Source organism: Aethalodelphis obliquidens, unplaced genomic scaffold, assembly GCF_003676395.1.
Source record: "Aethalodelphis obliquidens isolate GAN/ISIS:26980383/991018 unplaced genomic scaffold, ASM367639v1 scaffold79, whole genome shotgun sequence".
NCBI classification, from domain to species: domain Eukaryota; kingdom Metazoa; phylum Chordata; class Mammalia; order Artiodactyla; family Delphinidae; genus Aethalodelphis; species Aethalodelphis obliquidens.
The window spans coordinates 4,511,105-4,529,526 of NW_020838023.1; the positions used below are offsets into that span (position 1 = coordinate 4,511,105).

Sequence of the window (18,422 nt, forward strand, 5' to 3'; positions counted from 1 at the left end):
ATGGTGTCAAACACTGAAGCAGCAAAAAGATTTTATATTAAAAAAATAATAGAGAAAAATAAGGCTGGCATGATCATGGTTACCATCCCTGGATTTTCTAGTTGGTCTCAAGCACAGGTACCACAACATCCAAAAGGGGAAGTTGAGAGCTGAATGTATCGCAAGCCTCCAGTTTACAGACAGCTGGGTGTACTGGTGACAAAGGAAAATCACTCACTGCTTCGTGCTTCATGAGTGGCACCCAGTGTTCACACAGATTCCTTACAACTTACTAACTGATCCATTTCCTTTCCATGTTCTCTTCTCTCTCACTCTGCTTGCGCAGATGGCAGTCACAGCAGATTGGAAGCATTGCACAACATATCACTTAAGCATACTGTGTACTCAGTAAAGAAGGAAATTCACATGACAAGCTTTATCAGTATTGTCTGTTTAAGTCATCTGCAAAGCAATGTATTCTAGAAAGTCTTCCTGTGTCATCAGTCAGAGGCTGATCTCCTAAGTCAAATTAAACCATCTATTCAACCTATTGTTTGTAACTGCATTCAACAGCATTTAATGAGAATGTGTTTTTCCTCCCTTAACCCACCCAGACCAATTTATACTTTCAATTAGCTTCTCCATTCTTTCAGCATTGAAATGATCTTAGAGTGCTGGAGGTGACTGTATATATTCAACTACCACTAATTTTCTGTTGACCTAAAGGTCAGAATTGCCCTTCATTTTAATTTAATACCTAGTATACAGGCAGAAACTTAAGAAACTTTCTGAATCTAGTGTTAAATTCAACAAACATTTGATTCCAGCTGTGCTGAGAGTAAATGGTAACACCAAGAAGTCACTTCTAAGTAAATACATCATGCCTACAAGTCACAATTGCATGCATCTATAGCACTCACAGTGCTTTCAACAAAATACTGGCATTACTGACAACCCTCTTAAATTGTGTGAATTACATATTAGATGGGCACGTTGGAATTTCTAGTTCTGGATTAGCCACTCATTTTAAACTTGGGCCTCTCTGGGCTTCAGTTTCTCACGTGCAAAAAGAATCACAAAAGTTCCTACTGTGATCCACTCTGCAAATGTGAAAATTGAGGCTAGAGACAAATGCTTACAATCAGTAATAAACCAGAACTTTACCAGAACTCAGTCTAAATTCCCTTCCTTTTATGCCTTTCAGAAAGTTTGCAAGAGCTGCGTAAAAATGATTTAAAATTTTTTCTCAACTAACAGCTATAATGGTAAATGTGTACACACACCATTTCCATATATATGGAATTGGCTACTACTTATTTTTTATCAGGCTGCCCATAGGATGAGGAGACAAAAACGAAATACAAATCTGGCTTATAGCAAAACATCATTCTCACGGTTAATCATGTCAAACATCTCCTAAAGGAGCAGGGAAGTAACCCAGACATGCTTACCGTGATTTTAACATTTCACAATATGTAACGTTTCACAGTATGTCTATACCATCCCATTCCTCAATTCATTCACCAGAGAAAATGGCTAATACCCATAAAGGTGTTATATCACCACTCTTCATACAACCCTTCACTCTCTTCCAGTAATGAATCTTTTTAATGTTTTGCTTTATCTGTGTTTTCAAGGTAGGAGTGGTGATAAGAGTGTTATGAGGAGGAAAAGAAGAAATGAAGAAATAATTCACCTCACCAAAAAAGTCTTGCTAATAGACTCTTAAAACTGAGTACATTTGATTATAGATTAAATTACTGACAAAGAAATTTTCATCTAAAATTTTGGGAGTCCCTACCAAGTGAGATCAAAAATAAAAATAAAATATTTCTAATATGAAAATGAAAAACATGATGAGTTTACAAATCTTTAGGAACCAAATTAAGTTACAAAATAATGGAATCACTCTGAATCCCAAACCTGGAGATGTGTAGGCTTGCAGACACATCTTTATAAACCCAAGTCATTCTCCAACTACACAAAAGTTTTTCTAGACACTTGCACCTGAACAGCAACATAATCTTCACTTTATGCCATAATCTGGTTTCACTAACGTAATGTGCTAACAAATCTCCCCATGCTTCAAGTCAAACACATTGCTTAGAACAGCTAAGTTCTTCAACGAACACTGCAGGAAATATCCTTAGCAGATACAGGCACGAAATGGCCAGTGGAAATGCCTGGCACATAGTTCCCGCTGAAATACTGACTTGATGAATGAGTAACAATGGAATAAAGAAAGAAAAGAAAAGGAGAAGGTAAAGTGAGAACAGAGGAGCCTGGAAGCTACAGGAGCGTGAGGACAACTGTTATTTGTGGAGTGACTGCTGCCTTTGCTGCCTGCTGGGGTCGCTGACACATGCCCCAAATCCAAAGTTCCCTAACTAGGACTCTGCTGCCTGACTCTTCTGACCACTGCTGCTGCTTGTGGGACTAATAGCCTGCCACCAAAACCCATGTCCACAAGGTCCTCACCTTTCCAATTCTACAAAACAGCAACAAGACAGATAAATTTCTGCAAAGACCACTGGAGTAATTTTGTGATCCTCTCACTGATCAAGGAGGGAAGAAAGGCTGTCTGTATATTAAAATGTCTGTAGTTACATATTAGAGAAAACAAAGGGTGAAGATGTATGGGGTGAAGAAGGGGGGAGATGTAGGGCTGCATTATAAACCTATGTCATCATATTGTTACTTAAGTCAAAATAAATATTGTCTTTGTTCTCAAATGTATCAGAAAGCACCAAAAATGTACTGAGAAAAAATTACCAATTTTAAAAAAGGGCAGCAAATAATCCTCATGTTGAAAAGGGATAAAGGTATGAAAACACCAGTCTGAAACTGATAATAGGTAAGCCTTGAAGAGTAACCTCAAACAGATAAAAGTTTCAAGAGCTATGAAAATTTCACCTAGAGAGATGAAAACAAAACAAACAGAACACTTCACTGGCATGACTAAGATATCACTCTATATTAAAAGGCAGTTTGCAAAACTCAGTATTAGCACCCAAACGTCAAATCTAACTATAAGTAATCTATCAATCTATAAAACTTGCAGATCAGGTAATGTATTTAATTGGGGGGGGTGAAGCCAGGTAGCACTTCTCCAGGGCAAGACAGGAAGCTTGAACTGTGATGGGTAGGACAATTTTTGGAAAAACAGAAATAGCAAAGGTCTTTGATTACACACTGTAGCTGTGGCTTTTTGACATTTTAATTAGTGCCAAAACAGTTCATTTCTAATGGTTATTACCTTAAAGTTTAGTAATAAATTCAAATATCTATACCTAATGTCATTGTGATTCAAAAGTAAGGCAATTTTTATTTAATTAAAATTTAAACCACTGGGAATAGTAATTTAAGGATTACATTTTTAGACTTGGGAAACTTAGGAATTTTAAATACTATTTAAGTATTGTATCCACCTGTAATTTTCAAATCTTAAAGTATTACTTTAAGTCTGGACAAAATTTGAACAGGTTTTACTTGGCTTCTTTCCAAACCATAGCACTTACGCTTTAGGGACTGAGGGAGGGTACACTGTAAAGCACTTTAATTTCTTAAAGCAGAAAAACCTTTTACCTTGACCACATTTTCAATAGTATATCCTTCCATGCACAGGAGTTTCTCATTTAAAAAGGGGAAAAAACCCTAAATTTTAAAACATGCAATAAAAGCAAAAATATTTTTCAAGCTTTTAAAATGAAGTCAGACTTTGTTCCTACTCTTGTATTTAAAACCTTGAGACGCCCAAACCGAGAGAACAAAAAAGGCATAAAAATAATCAGGACTGATGCTTTATATTTGGATTCTACTTCTCATATTCTAATCACCCTAATAAGCCAAAAACTAAACATATAAAGTAAGGTTAAGGTTTTTAAGTCAGTTTCAAATCACAAACTATAGCTTTCTGAGTGAGCAAAATAATTTAAGTAAGCAATAATCTAAAGTTCATTACCCTGAATATTCAGTGATAAACCACTCAATGTGAATGGTTTAACGTTTTCAAAATACTACCATGAATAACAACAAAGACATCAGTACCCTGGAGAACTGTGCCATAATTCAGTGTACAGATTCTCTCTAGTTACCTGACTATATACAATGTTTCTTTTAAAATGAAATATATATGAAACAGGTTATTAAATATTTAAAATTCATTAAGTATCCTATTTAAATATTTATTAAATATTTTAAATAGAGCTAACTGCAGCATGGGTCCTGAGTTTCCATAAACAAGGCACTCAATTATTATTGTCAAGCATCTTTTTATGTATCAAGAGCCTAGATGTCAAAAACAACTTCTCCACCTAACACAAAATCAGCAACAAAATCTGATATTATCAAGGAACATAATTAGCTCTGAACAATAAAGATGCCAAAATGAATATATATTAAATTCTAGAGATGCTTGTGTTATTCATGAGGGCCCAGAAATGTGAATAATTGGAACAAACTCACAAGACATAACTTCCTTAAAAATTACTTAAAATGCAACTAATAACCACCTACAAAATCAAACTGTACCTCCCCTGTGAAGTCATCCTCCAAAAGGAATTAGTAGCTCATATCTGAGTGTTGCCATCATTTTCCCCCTTCCTCACACTAGACTTAGATTAATTCTGTTTCACAATTCTTTATTTACACACTTGTCGCTCCCACTTAAAATCTTTCAAAGCAGTAACTAGGATTTTATATCTGTATCTTTTTCACCACCCACTCAATGCAATTTTTTTCATCACCTACTCAATGCAATTTGCTGGATAAAAGCTGAAAAGGAAATTTTTTTCTGATATCTGAAACATTATCATACCTCCACTTGATGATCTGAGATCACAAAGTAAACATGCTCCTACTTCTCCAGTAAGTTTCAAAACACACTTCAAAACTATCTATATATAATATTTCCAATATTTCCACCAAGAAAAGCTCTTTGGGGGGGAAAAAGCAATAAAACAGTATTTTTTAAAAAACGATATCTGTCGAACAGACCACAGTGATCAATGACTGTTCATACAGATGGAAGATAATACAAAATAGTAAGTAAACATCATGTCTTTTTACAAAATGTCCCCATCTGTCTGAAAAAACATGAAAAGCTTTCTCCATTCTGACTCAACCCTTCCCTGAACTCCAAAGCAATACAAAGCCGAAATAGTGATCATCAGCTAGGGTTAAAGCAGTTTTGCACTCAGTGTGGGCTGCAAGCAAACTAAGGAGAAGGAAGGCGAGACTTCAGGAAGCAAGTAATTAAGCAGAGACTTTCTCCAGTGTAAAATATAGCTTACCTATGTAGAAAGTATTGCAAGTAATATAACTATACAAACCCACTCTCTCCGAACCCAGTGATAGAAAAATAACACCTATGCCATGAAAAATTACTGTGATTACATTTTATTTTAATTACATTTTTGCCAATTCTTATTTTAGCCTTTGAAGAGTCTGTTTAAGACGATACTACTTACTGCTCTTCTGTTGGTAGCTTAATGATAAATGATAGCATATAACACAGTCTTTAGTAGTGTTTCCTGGTCTAACACTAAACTTGAGTTTAAGAAAATAATTTTCAAGTACCTGAAAATAAACAGAAAGGTTAAGAGCTATGTGCATGTACATATCACTTCACTGTGTGGAATTACTTCAGTAATTACACATGCTGCACACGTCAATACTGTCTCAGTTAGGCATCACTTCATTCCCCTAACTGCATTTTAATAGCACAATACAGTCTTCATGCTTCATTTCTGAAAGAAACTTATTTGAAGGCCAAGGATCATCCTTTGTGACGGACTTAAAAAGAGCAAAATTTAAAAAATTGTCTATTCCAAGTATGAAAATTATGGATTTGGCTCTGATGCAGAATAAAGTAAGCTTCTTGTATCACCTGCAATATTATATTGATTTAGTCTGCTGAAAAACAAGACAGTGAGTTATTGGATCTGTGTTTAATTCACTGCACTTTATAACATATTTAAGGAATTCGGTTGTATAAAACAGTATCTGAATCTTATCAGATGAAAATATTTTTCCTTTTTAGCAAGCCTCGGGTTGCATGTCTAAGAAAACAAATGAGTCTCCAGTTCTCCTAAGCTTGATAATAGTGCCCCCTAATGGGAATTTTAATATGAGTTTTTCTACTTAATTTTTAAAAAACCATATATTCTCTAATATGAGCATATTATCTCTCTAGAAAGTAAATTCTGTAACATAAAAGTTTATCGAGATTTAAACCACTCAAAGGAGAAGTTATCACATATGTAAAAAAAAAATGTGAATTCATGGAGAGAACAAGAGAAACTTCATGCCACAACTGTTTCTCGTTTTCTGTATCAGCTTATTGTAACATCATCCATGGTAGCACTACCCAGAAAGTTAATCTCATAAGGAAATTATCCTTCAGTTATGTTCCCAATATTCAGTATATAAGCAATTAATACATGCTTGATGAAAAACATTAGTCAGTCAGATAAAAATAGGTTCAGAAGTGAATTATTCGGCGTCACACAGATCCTAAGTATAGAGCTGAAATTTCCACCCGGGTTTTCAGGCCTCATACCACTACCTTTCCACAACACCTGGTCACAAGTCTACAACCATTAATTGAAAGCCTTTCTTCCCTGTTATCCACAGACAGTTCCCACATACATCAATAATATGTGGGATTTTTTTGAAAAGAAAAAATGCATTAAAATTAAAGTAAATACCATTCTGATACTTTCCAGGTGCACCAGAGAAACAAACACCTGATAATACCAGCATTTTCATTACAGTGCCCATAATACATTCTGGATGAGAGTCAATGTCAAGGGCAACATCTAGAAGAAATAAGTAACAAACAAAAAGCCATCAATTTATGATGAAAGAAGGAACTACCTTTAACTTTTGAGAGCAGGAAAATAACAAGAAAAAATTATATATAAAAAAGAAGTGGTCAAACTTTCTTAAAGAACCAGACAGTAAAAAAAAAAAAAAATTCAGGCTCGGTGCCCATACGGTCTCTGTCACAACTACTCAACTAAGCCACTGTAGCAGGAACACAGCCACAGAAAATACATAAGTGAATGGGCATGACAGTGTTTCAATAAAACTTTATATGCAAAAGCAGGCCCACAGATCATAATTTGCCAGGCCCTAATTTAAAACATCTCTCTTTTGGACCACAGATTAGAAATCTCAACTTTACACGAGGCACAAAAACACACAAACCAAAAAAACCCAACCTAACACAACTCGAAATACATAATCACTAAACTTATTAATGTTTGATGATTTTTACTTCCATAGGGTGAAAAGCAGAGGAAAAGATCTTTCCCTGAATAAATATTAGTTTTAGCAAGCATATAATACCAGAATAGCAGTAAGCAAAACAAAAGGCCTTTACTTTAGCATGATTTAAAATAATCAACATGCAGGACTACAATGGGAAAATTTAGCTTTTATCAAGGTTTGATAAACATCTAATGGTGACTGCATACCAATGCCCATTAAGATAAATAAATGGGGACTTCCCTGGTGGTCCAGAGGTTAAGACTTCGGCTTCCAATACAGTGGGTGCAAGTTCAATCCCTGGTCGCAGAGCTAAGATCCCACATGCCTCTCCACCAAAAAACCGAAACGTAAAACAGAAGCAATATTGTAACAAATTCAATAAAGACTTTAAAAAATGGTTCACATCGAAAAAACTTAAATAAATGGATTAAGTGAGAGAACCTAAAATTTAAGACTACTACAGGAGGCTATGAAGAAATACAGAGCATTGTCTTAGATTATTCACATATATAAGAAAAATGGCAAAACCTACTAGCTTCCAAAGGCAAACCAAGAAAATCGAATTCAAATTCAGTTGTTTTTTCCCAAAAACAAATTTAAGATATAGAATAATGATGCTCTGCACTCAACACCCTTTAATCACTGGCTTCTACTTCATTAAATTTCTAAAATCAACACCATTTAGGTGGGAAAAATCATGGGATTTGGGACCAGGGACCCAAAGATCTCAACCCCTATTCTACCAACTGCCAGTTAAATGATTTTGGACAAGTTGGCCTCAGTTTCCTAATCTGGAAAATGGGATTGATAAAACCTTCAACTATGTAGAGTAAATGATTATAGGAAATGCACATATAATACACAGCGAACAATGCCCTGTAATTTTTTATTATTATTTAACATTAAATTGAAGTCTGTTCTAATCTCAGTGTTATTAAAGCATTTTTTAATGAGCTTCTTAAAGCACATGTTAATGAAAAGGTACAAAGGCCAATTATCTCAAGTCCATAAAAGAAGCCAGGTTCCATGGAGAACAGTATGAAGGTTCCTTAAAAAACTAAAAATAGAATCACCGTATGACCCAGCAATCCCACTACTGGGCATATACCCAGAGAAAACCGTAATTCAAAAAGACACATGCATCCCAATGTTCACTGCAGCACTATTTACAATAGCCAGGTCATGGAAACAACCTAAATGCCCATCGACAGACGAATGGATAAAGAAGATGTGGTACATATACACAATGGAATATTACTCAGCCATAAAAAGGAACGAAGCTGGGTCATTTGTAGAGACGTGGATGGATCTAGAGACTATCAAACAGAGTGAACTAAGTCAGAAAGAGAAAAACAAGTATCGTATATTAACGCATATATGTGGAACCTAGAAAAATGGTACAGATGAACTGGTTTGCAGGGCAGAAATTGAGACACAGATGTGGAGAACAAACAAATGGACAACAAGGGGGGAAAGCGGCAGGGGGTGGGGATGGGGGTGGGATGAACTGGGAGATTGGGATTGACATGTATACACTGATGTGTATAAAATGGATGATTAATAAAATAATTTTTTTTTAAAAAGCAGGAAAAAAAAATTAGCTTCCAATGATCAAGATCTAAAATTAGTCAGACATTTTGCTTTGTTTATCTACCATATTTGCACTGAACAACTATTTCTTGCTAATATTCTAAATTGAGAATTTTATAAAACAAAATTAATTACCCGAGAAAGCCACGTGACAATGTAAACTGTTCAGGAATGGATTCTGCTCCCAACTGTGCCACTAACAAGGAAACTGAGTAAGTCACTTCAAATGAACCTCTCAGGCTCCTAACTTGTAAATCAAAGAAATTGTGCTAACAATCCCTGGTCTTCTCCCTTGTCTTCCATATCTAAAATAGTTATTACTGAATTATAATTAAGTATCTCCAGATAGGTTGGTGAATATGGGAATAGAGATAACTTAATACTGCCAAAATGGTCTAAAGAGAAATCCCAACCATAATCCTATGTGAGTATTACACACATTTAATATTACAGTAGTTCAAATGAAACAAGGAGATCCTGACTGGTTTAAAATAAAACAAAATAAAATGCATATTGCACGGAAGTTTTTTAATAATGCTAATACTTAAGTGCCTAGAATAAAACAGCCTTGGTTAGTTTCTAGAAGTATTATCTTAATGAAAAAAAGATGTGTAGACCAAACTGCAATATCAAGGTTATATTAACCTCAGTAAGAATATACTTTGTGTTATTAAATGTTCAAGGTACTATGAGGATGTGAAGTCAAATGAGATAACATTTTATCAAAGTTAAAGTTGATCAATTAAACGTTATATAGAAAATGAATGATAAAAAGAAATTTAAAAGACAATCTCATTTACAATAGCACCAAAAAGAATGAAATACTTAGGAACAAACTCAACCAATGCGGCACAACACTTGTATACTGAAAACTACAAAACACTGCTGAAAGAAAGTAAAGACGACACAAATAAATGGAAAGACATCCAGCCTGTATTCATGGACTAGAAGATTTAATGTTGTTAAAATGTCCATACTACCCAGTGTGATCTACAGATTCAATGAAATCCCTATCAAAATCCCAATGGCATTTTTTTTTTTTGCAGAAATAGGAAAAAAACATCTAAAATTCACATGGCATCCCAAAGGACTCTAAATAGCCAAAATAATCTTGAGAAAGAAAAACAAAGCTGGAGACCTCACACTTCTTGATTCCAAAACATATTACAAAGCAACAATAATCAAAGGAGTATGGCACTGGCATAAAATTCCTAGAAGAAAATACAGGGAAGAACCTTCATAACACTGGTCTTGGCAATGGTTTCTTAGATGTTACACCAAAAGCAAAGGCAACAAAACCAAAAATAGATAAGTCAAATTATATTAAAGCTTCTGTGCAACAAAGGAAACAAAAGAGTGAAAGGAACAAAACATCTATAAACCATATATACGAGGAGTTAATATCCAGAATATATAAAGAACTCCTTCAACTGAGCAACAACAACCAAAAAAAATCCTAAAAAATTAACAAAGGACTTGAATAGATATTTCTCCTTCTAAAGAAAACATAAAAATGACCAACAAGCATATGAAGAGATGCTCAACATCACTAATATCAAGGAAATGTAAATCAAAACCACAATGAAAGATCGCCTCACACCTGTCAGAATGGCTATCATCAATAAGACAACAAATAACAAGTGTTGGCAAGAAGATCGAGAAAAGGGACCCCTCACACACTGTTGGTGGGAATGTCAACTGGTGTAGTCACTGTGGAAAACACTATGAAAGTTCTACAAAAAAAATTACATATAGAATTATCACAGGATCCAGCAAATCCCACTTCTGACAAGATTATATATCCAAGAGAACTGAAAATAAGATCTTGAAGAGACATTTGCAGCATTATTCACAGTAGCCAAGAGGTAAAAAACCATCTAAATATCCATCAATGAATGAATGGAAAAAGAAAGTATAGTATATACATACAAGGGAGTATTATTCAGCCTTAAAAATGAAGGAAATCCTGCTGTATGCTACAACATGAATGAGCTTTAAGGACCTTAAGCTAAGTAAAATAAGCCAGTCACAAAAAGAGAAATACTGCACAATTCCACTTATAAGTGGTATCTAAAGCAGTCAACCTCTTAGAAACAGAAAGTAGAACGGTGGCTGCCACAGGTTTGGGGAGGGCAAAAAGGGGAGGAGTTGGTCAATGGATATGGAGTTTCAGTTTTTGCAAAATGGAAGTTCTAGATATCTGCTCCACAACAAGTGGCATAAAGTTAACACTATTGTACACTTAAAGATAATTAAGCTGATAGATGTTATTTGTCTTAACTGCCATTAAAAAAAAAAGGTATCGGGCTTCCCTGCTGGCGCACTGGTTGGGAGTCCGCCTGCCGATGCAGGGGACGCGGGTTCGTGCCCTGGTCCGGGAGGATCCCCCATGCTGCGGAGCGGCTGGGCCCGTGGGCCATGGCCGCTGGGCCTGCGCGTCCAGAGCCCGTGCTCCGCAACGGGAGAGGCCACAACAGTGAGAGGCCCGTGTACCGCCAAAAAAAAAAAGGTATGTACAAAATGCGTTCTGAGAGTTCAGACAAGTGAGAAATTATTTTCAACTAGTTTTTTTTTTTTAATTCTTTAGGATACTGACCTTAGCCTTTGGTATGAGCTTTTAACTACTATTAGCCTGTGCTAACAAAGCAACTATACCTGTAGCACAAAAATAAAATGCTCCTGAAATACTTAAGGAGTGTCGTCTTTCTGAAGTAGATAGCTCAACTCATCTTTTCTTAAACAGTAAGCCAAATGCTATAGTAGGAAATGGGTGTTGGACACAATGACAATCCCTGTCCTTCACAATGTATTTGGCAAGCTGATTTCATAATGGGAAAGTTAACTTCAGCACAGCTCCTATCCAAATTATGAGAATCACAAATTCCAAATAAGTCAAGTCCAGACTAATGAAGTGTTTTATAATAAATCTTCATTTCAGAGAATTTGTATAATTTTTTTTCCAAGAAACTCAGAACTAGGCTACCCTGATAGACTCCCAATAACAGAACATCAAAGGTTATGGTGAACATTGGATTAATAACCATTTGTGTGCACTGCAAAGACACAGTAAGACGAGTACCCTTACCTTCATCAAAGTCAGCATCATCTTCAGTGTGCTGGGGGAAAGGAAAGCAGTTGGTAATTTCAAGCCGATCTTCGACAACGAGGCCCAAAAGCACTCCTTGAACCACCTCAGTTCCCTGTCCTTCTTCTTGGTAGTGTTTGATAATCTTTAATACCACCTAAAAGAAAACAAACAGAAGCTTAAATACCATCTTACAGTTTACACTTCCTTTATTTCAAAGAAAAAATGAAACTTGCCTAACCAGGGCTTCCCTGGTGGCGCAGTGGTTGAGAGTCCGCCTGCCGATGCAGGGGACACGGGTTCATGCCCCGGTCCAGGAAGATCCCACATGCCGCGGAGCAGCTGGGCCCGTGAGCCATGGCCGCTGAGCCTGTGCGTCCGGAGCCTGTGCTCCGCAACGGGAGAGGCCACAACAGTGAGAGGCCCGCGTACCGCAAAAAAAAAGAAAAAAAAAAAGTGTCTATGTATAGCACTCACAACCTTCAAGTCAAGGATCCCTAAAGGTCTGGCATCCAAGAGTTCCTTCACTCAAAACAAACAACATCACCTCAACCTGAGATCATTATAAAGTGATCCTGTTAACCTTTGTTAATAGTAAGATAATTTCCTGCCACAGATGATAAAAGTATCAATAAAACACAGAGATAAAGACCTCAATTATCTGAATACCTAAAAGCAGAACCCTCTGACAAATTCTCAACACCTCAAGATGGTTCCTGAACAGAGCATCTAATTAATCAGAGGAAGCAACAATGCGAACATGTATCTAAGAAGAATCTGCTTGGTAACAGAGAACAAAAAGAGAACCCAGTCTCCAGCACTACCTAATTTTTCTCAACCAGAAGGATACACCAAATAATCTCTAATGGATTAGTCAGCTCTTACTATTACTCTCTCCTTTAATATTTCCATGAAGATAAAGAGGTAACATGATTGAACAGGTAATTAATTTAAAAGTTCACAGTAACAGTAATGATTAATAATAATTCCTACAATATGAGATTGGTAATATATTAATGGGCTTTGAATAGTGCTTGGCACGTAGTATTTATTAACAGTAGTCTATTATTCAGTACAAGCCCATGGCCTGAAGACTAAAGGGCAATACAGTCTACAATATAATGGAAAGTCCTCAGAGGGAAAAAATAAGTCTAACAACAAAATGATAATTAGTATCTTACTGATTAGCATTTAATTTAAAACAAGTATATTATTGACAGAAATAAATCATTGGTAACCAGTCAGTAACACAGGTTACAATTATTGAACACCATGTGCCAGGCAGTATTCTAATTATTTTACATGTATTATCAATCATGTAATTCTCACAACTACCTTACGGAAAAGGCATTTTTATACTCATTTTACAAATAAGAAAACTGAAGCAGAGAGAAGTAAATGACTAAAGATCACACATCCAGGAAATGGTAGAACCAAGATTTAAACCAAGTCAAACTCCAAAGCTCGTGTACATACTTTAACAAGGACATGACTTTCATATCAGTAACTTAATAATTAAAACCATGAGTTAGGAACAGATATGAAGCAAAGACTCTGTGATGAACAGACCCAAAAAGACTTTACACCAGTGTAAGATCCAGACCTCCTAAGAACAGCAAGCTGTCAGCAGGGAAGAGCTTCATGCAGAAGGACTGGCAGTACTAGTTGGTGTACTACTTCAATACTGTGAAGTGGAGAAAGTGTACAAACCTTACATATTCCTGTATAAAAGACCTCTCCACTTCTTGAAAGGCACAAAATGGGCTTAAGGGGTCATGCAGGAATAGGAATGATTTACAGCTCTAGCATTTATTAGCTGTGACCTTGGGAAAGCTATTTAATCTTCCTAAGTCTTAGACTTCTGACTTGCAAAATGGAGCTACTTCATATCATTATTGACACTGTTAAAAATGAGAAAATGATTCCTCCAGTTCCTTCTTTCGTTCTCAAGATTGCTTTGGCACATATATACAATGGAATATTACTCAGCCATAAAAAGAGACGAAATTGAGCTATTTGTAATGAGGTGGATAGACCTAGAGTCTGTCATACAGAGTGAAGTAAGTCAGAAAGAGAGAGACAAATACCGTATGCTAACACATATATATGGAATTTAAAAAAAAAAATGTCATGAAAAACCTAGGGGTGAAACAGGAATAAAGACACAGACTTACTAGAGAATGGACTTGAGGCTATGGGGAGGGGGAAGTGTAAACGGTGACAAAGCGATAAAGAGGCATGGACATATATACACTACCAAACGTAAGGTAGATAGCTAGTGGGAAGCAGCCGCATAGCACAGGGAGATCAGCTCGGTGCTTTGTGACCGCCTAGAGGGGTGGGATAGGGAGGGTGGGAGGGAGGGAGACGCAAGCGGGAAGAGATATGGGAATATATGTATATATATAACTGATTCATTTTGTTGTGAAGCTGAAACTAACATACCATTGTAAAGCAATTATACTCCAATAAAGATGTTAAAAAAAAAAAAAAATGAGAAAATGTACAGTAAATACTTCACACAGGGTCTGCCATGTAATAAATGCTCAATAAATCATCAATATTACTGACTTTATCAATAAAAAGAAAACAGAACTGTTTAATTCCTATTCAACTTGACTCTCTGCCAAGAACAATCATTTCACACACTTAAAGAACAGAAGAAACATGAATGGCTAAGAAGGGATAAACAAAACTGATAGAGTTATCACAGACACACCTACCAACTTGTGTAGTTCACCTAGTTTCCTGGATACTTAACCCTATTAATGAGATCATTGAACCACAGTTGAAATCAAAGTAAATGAGAGATGCTAGAAGATACCTGAGCTTAATGTAGATCTTTGCACAAATCCTAGAACTGATTCCTAACAGCTGGTTCCTGTGTGTGCAAAAAACAGTATTGATGACTAGGGCCCAGCATACTTTCACAAAAAGTCCGGCCAAAATAACCTTATTTCCTTTTACAAAGAAAATAGAGATAAGAAAAAATAATTATTATGTTTAAAAACAAATTAGCATAGTTTAAAAATATCTTATGGGCTTCCCTGGTGGCGCAGTGGTTGAGAGTCCGCCTGCCGATGCAGGGGACACGGGTTCGTGTCCCGGTCTGGGAGGGTTCCGCATGCCGTGGAGCAGCTGGGCCCGTGAGCCATGGTCGCTGAGTCTGCGCGTCTGGAGCCCTGTGCTCCGCAGCAGGAGGGGCCATGACAGTGAGAGGCCCGCGTACCGCAAAAAAATATATATATATATCTTATACTGAAACACTGTCTTCACTCTTACCAAAGTGAACTGTAAAGGGGTTGGGAGCAATGTAACCAAACAGCATAGCAGCCTGATATGCTTGCCCCAAGAATCAATGCAATTTATACAGCATCCACAGAAGTACAGTGCTCCAAGTAGAAGAAATTATTATCTCACTCTTTCTAGCATCACTGACCTGTTACAGCCAGTTCTCTACAACAATCAAGAGAAAATTTACCAGTAACAGTATTCAACTGAGCAACGGGAAAAGCACAGTGGTTAGCCATCAGCTAAACACAATCAACATGAATAAGTATACCCCAAAAGGGCTAATTGTAAGAGAGAAAGTTTAAAACTCTGTGATGAGAACCAGTTCAATGAATTCAAATCTCTCTCCAGGCTACGGACACTCATAAAGAGCACTTTCCACAGGCTTCCCTGGTGGCGCAGTGGTTGAGAGTCCACCTGCCGATACAGGGGACACGGGTTCGTGCCCCGGTCCACGAAGATCCCACATGCCGCAGAGTGGCTGGGCCCGTGAGCCATGGCCGCTGAACCTGCGTGTCCGGAGCGTGTCCTCCGCAACGGGAGAGGCCACAGTGGTGAGAGGCCCGCGTACAGCAAAAAAAAAAAGCACTTTCCAAATAGTGAAGCACTAGAGGATGTGTCTTACTTTGAAAGACAAACTAAGGACCACAGGTGACAGTTTCAGAAAAGAGTATTTCAATTTTAAAGATGAATTCTCTCTAGCATTTATGGCTGCCCAAAACAGAAGCCTTTAGGAAAGGCCTGGTGATCACTAAAATGATCTTGCCAATTTAATAAAATCTGATGAAATAAAACATTCAGAAAGAAAACAACTTTATCAAAACTAAGCAAACTCATTCTTCATTTTGACATTTTAGAGCCTTCCTATTTCCTATATACACATTAAAATCTCAATTCTTTAGTTCAAAAAATAATGTACTGGAATTGCATTACAAACTTCAGAGTAGGCTCATTTAGATGTCAAAAGGAAATTCCTGAGCAGGAGGAAACTACTGACATACAGGCTTCTGAAATTCTACACAAATAACCAAGAACTTACTGTATATAGAAAAATATTCCATATATTATTGGTATTTATAAGAACCCATGTACTGCTCATGGTCTCCCCTCTTAAATGTTCTCGTAAAAATGAAGGGATGTTTTTACTCACTGCATCTTCAACACCCAACACAGGTACTAGCACATAAAAAATACTCAAAATATACTTGCTAAAGGAATGAATGGTAAACATTTATCAGTCACTTATGCCAAACACTCCACCAAGTGCCTCACATGCAATTACTCATTTAATCCTCAAAATCACTATACAAAGTCAGTAATATTATTTTCCCATTTTACAGAAGATGAAACAGATAATCTGACATAGATTTATTAAATCAGGAAAGTGAGATCTGACTTCTGACACCAAGGTACATTTAATTACTTACTTCACAGTTAACTGAGTAACTTTAGGCTCCAAATATGTTTTTCATAACAAGACTGAAACAGAATGCAGTGGCGACAGCTCTGGAAGAAGTCTCTGTAACTAAGTTGTAGACGCAGGGTTTCTGCATGGAGTAAGAAAAGTTCAGTGAAAGATTTACAGGGACCTGCAGCAAAAAGACTGAGGGAGGGCTTCCCTGGTGGCGCAGTGGTTGGGGGTCTGCCTGCCGATGCGGGGGGCGCGGGTTCGTGCCCCGGTCCGGGAGGATCCCACGTGCCACGGAGTGGCTGGGCCCGTGAGCCATGGCCACTGGGCCTGCGCGTCCGGAGCCTGTGCTCCGCGGCGGGAGAGGCCACAGCGGTGAGAGGCCCGCGTACCCCAAAAAAAAAAAAAAAAAAGACTGAGGGAATGGTACTGGTGGTCACATTTTTTGTGCCCTGATAAGAAGTATCATGAACAGGAAACTGCCACTGATTGTAAGAATGCGATTCAGCTCTTTATCTTTAGCAGCACTATCCTCACAAGCCACAAGATGGGAACGTTCCACCACACATGTCCTGTTTCAGTCATGCTTACTGGCCTTTCATTTTTCTCTCCCTCCAACCAATCATATGCTTCTGTCCATAAAACAGTGCTGATATACTTTTAATTAATCCTGTTTATTGATGTCATGCTACCTGTTCTTACTCTTAAAAGCAAGATACATGAAAAACTTAATAGCTCCCCAAAACAAAAACATACTCCTCTATTATACTTTGTTTATAAGCATCACAAATGTTCTTAGCTTATCAAAATGACCTGGGGAGGAGCTTTTTTAAATAAATGAAGAGAGGTCTTCACCCTGGCTACATATGACAGCCATCAGTATTTTTAAAATACTGATGCCTGAAACCCAATCCCTAAAAATCAGAGTTAGTTAACCTGGGTTGGGGTTCCTATACAGTTTTTTGGGTTTGGGGTTTTGTGGGCTTTTTTTTTTTTTTTTTTTTTAGTTTTGGTTTCTATTTTTGTTTTTAGATTCTCCAGGTGATTCTAACATTCTACTTCATTCTAACTTTTAATGAGGTAGTATGGACCAGCCTTCCTTTTTTGTTCTGTTTTTTGTTGGTTTTTTTTAATGAGGTGAGTTTTTTTGGTTTTGTTTTTTTGGCTGTGTTGGGTCTTCGTTGCTGTGCGCAGGCTTTCTCTAGTTGTGGTGAGCGGACTTCTCACTGTGGTGGCTTCTCTTGTCGCAAAGCACGGGCTCTAGGCGCACGGGCTCAGTAGTTGTGGCATACGGGCTCAGTGGTTGCGACACATGGGCTTAGTTGCTCCGCGGCATGTGGGACCTTCCCAGACCAGGGCTTGAACCCATGTCCCCTGCACTGGCAGGCGGTTTCTCAACCACTGCACCACCAGGGAAGTCCTTTTGTTCTTTTATAACTTCTCAGGTGATTGCAATGCACTCAACTGGTTAAACCACAAGTTTTCTTTCCTGTTTTAAGACTCCCTGTGTTGCTAAAAAGTGAGTACACTGAGAAACACAGACCCAAGAATGAACCTTTTATTTATAAAAGCATAAAGAGAAACTCAAGCCCTACTTGGAAGGATCCCTACAATAAAAAAATGAGAGGAAAGGTAATGTGAGCAGTTCATCTGAAAAGTATTCACGTGTCTAGAGCAGAGTAAAACTTACTCTTTATAGCTTGACCCCATATTTATGACTACTTATGAACTACTACTACTTATGAACCGACCAGGTTCCTTTATCCTATAAATTAGCAGGTAAATGAAGATTCTTCT

At 37.2% G+C, this 18,422-nt stretch overlaps 1 protein-coding gene across 2 annotated transcripts in view; it reads right to left on the minus strand.

The window, feature by feature from the left end:
- EIF3H (eukaryotic translation initiation factor 3 subunit H) overlaps window positions 1-18,422 on the minus strand; it is an 87,510-nt gene that overhangs the window by 54,890 nt on the left and 14,198 nt on the right. For both annotated transcript variants that reach the window (XM_027092528.1, XM_027092527.1), the window contains exon 2: window positions 11,927-12,083. In XM_027092528.1, the coding sequence (XP_026948329.1) occupies window positions 11,927-12,083 (157 nt within the window). The remainder of the gene's footprint in view (window positions 1-11,926; window positions 12,084-18,422) is intronic.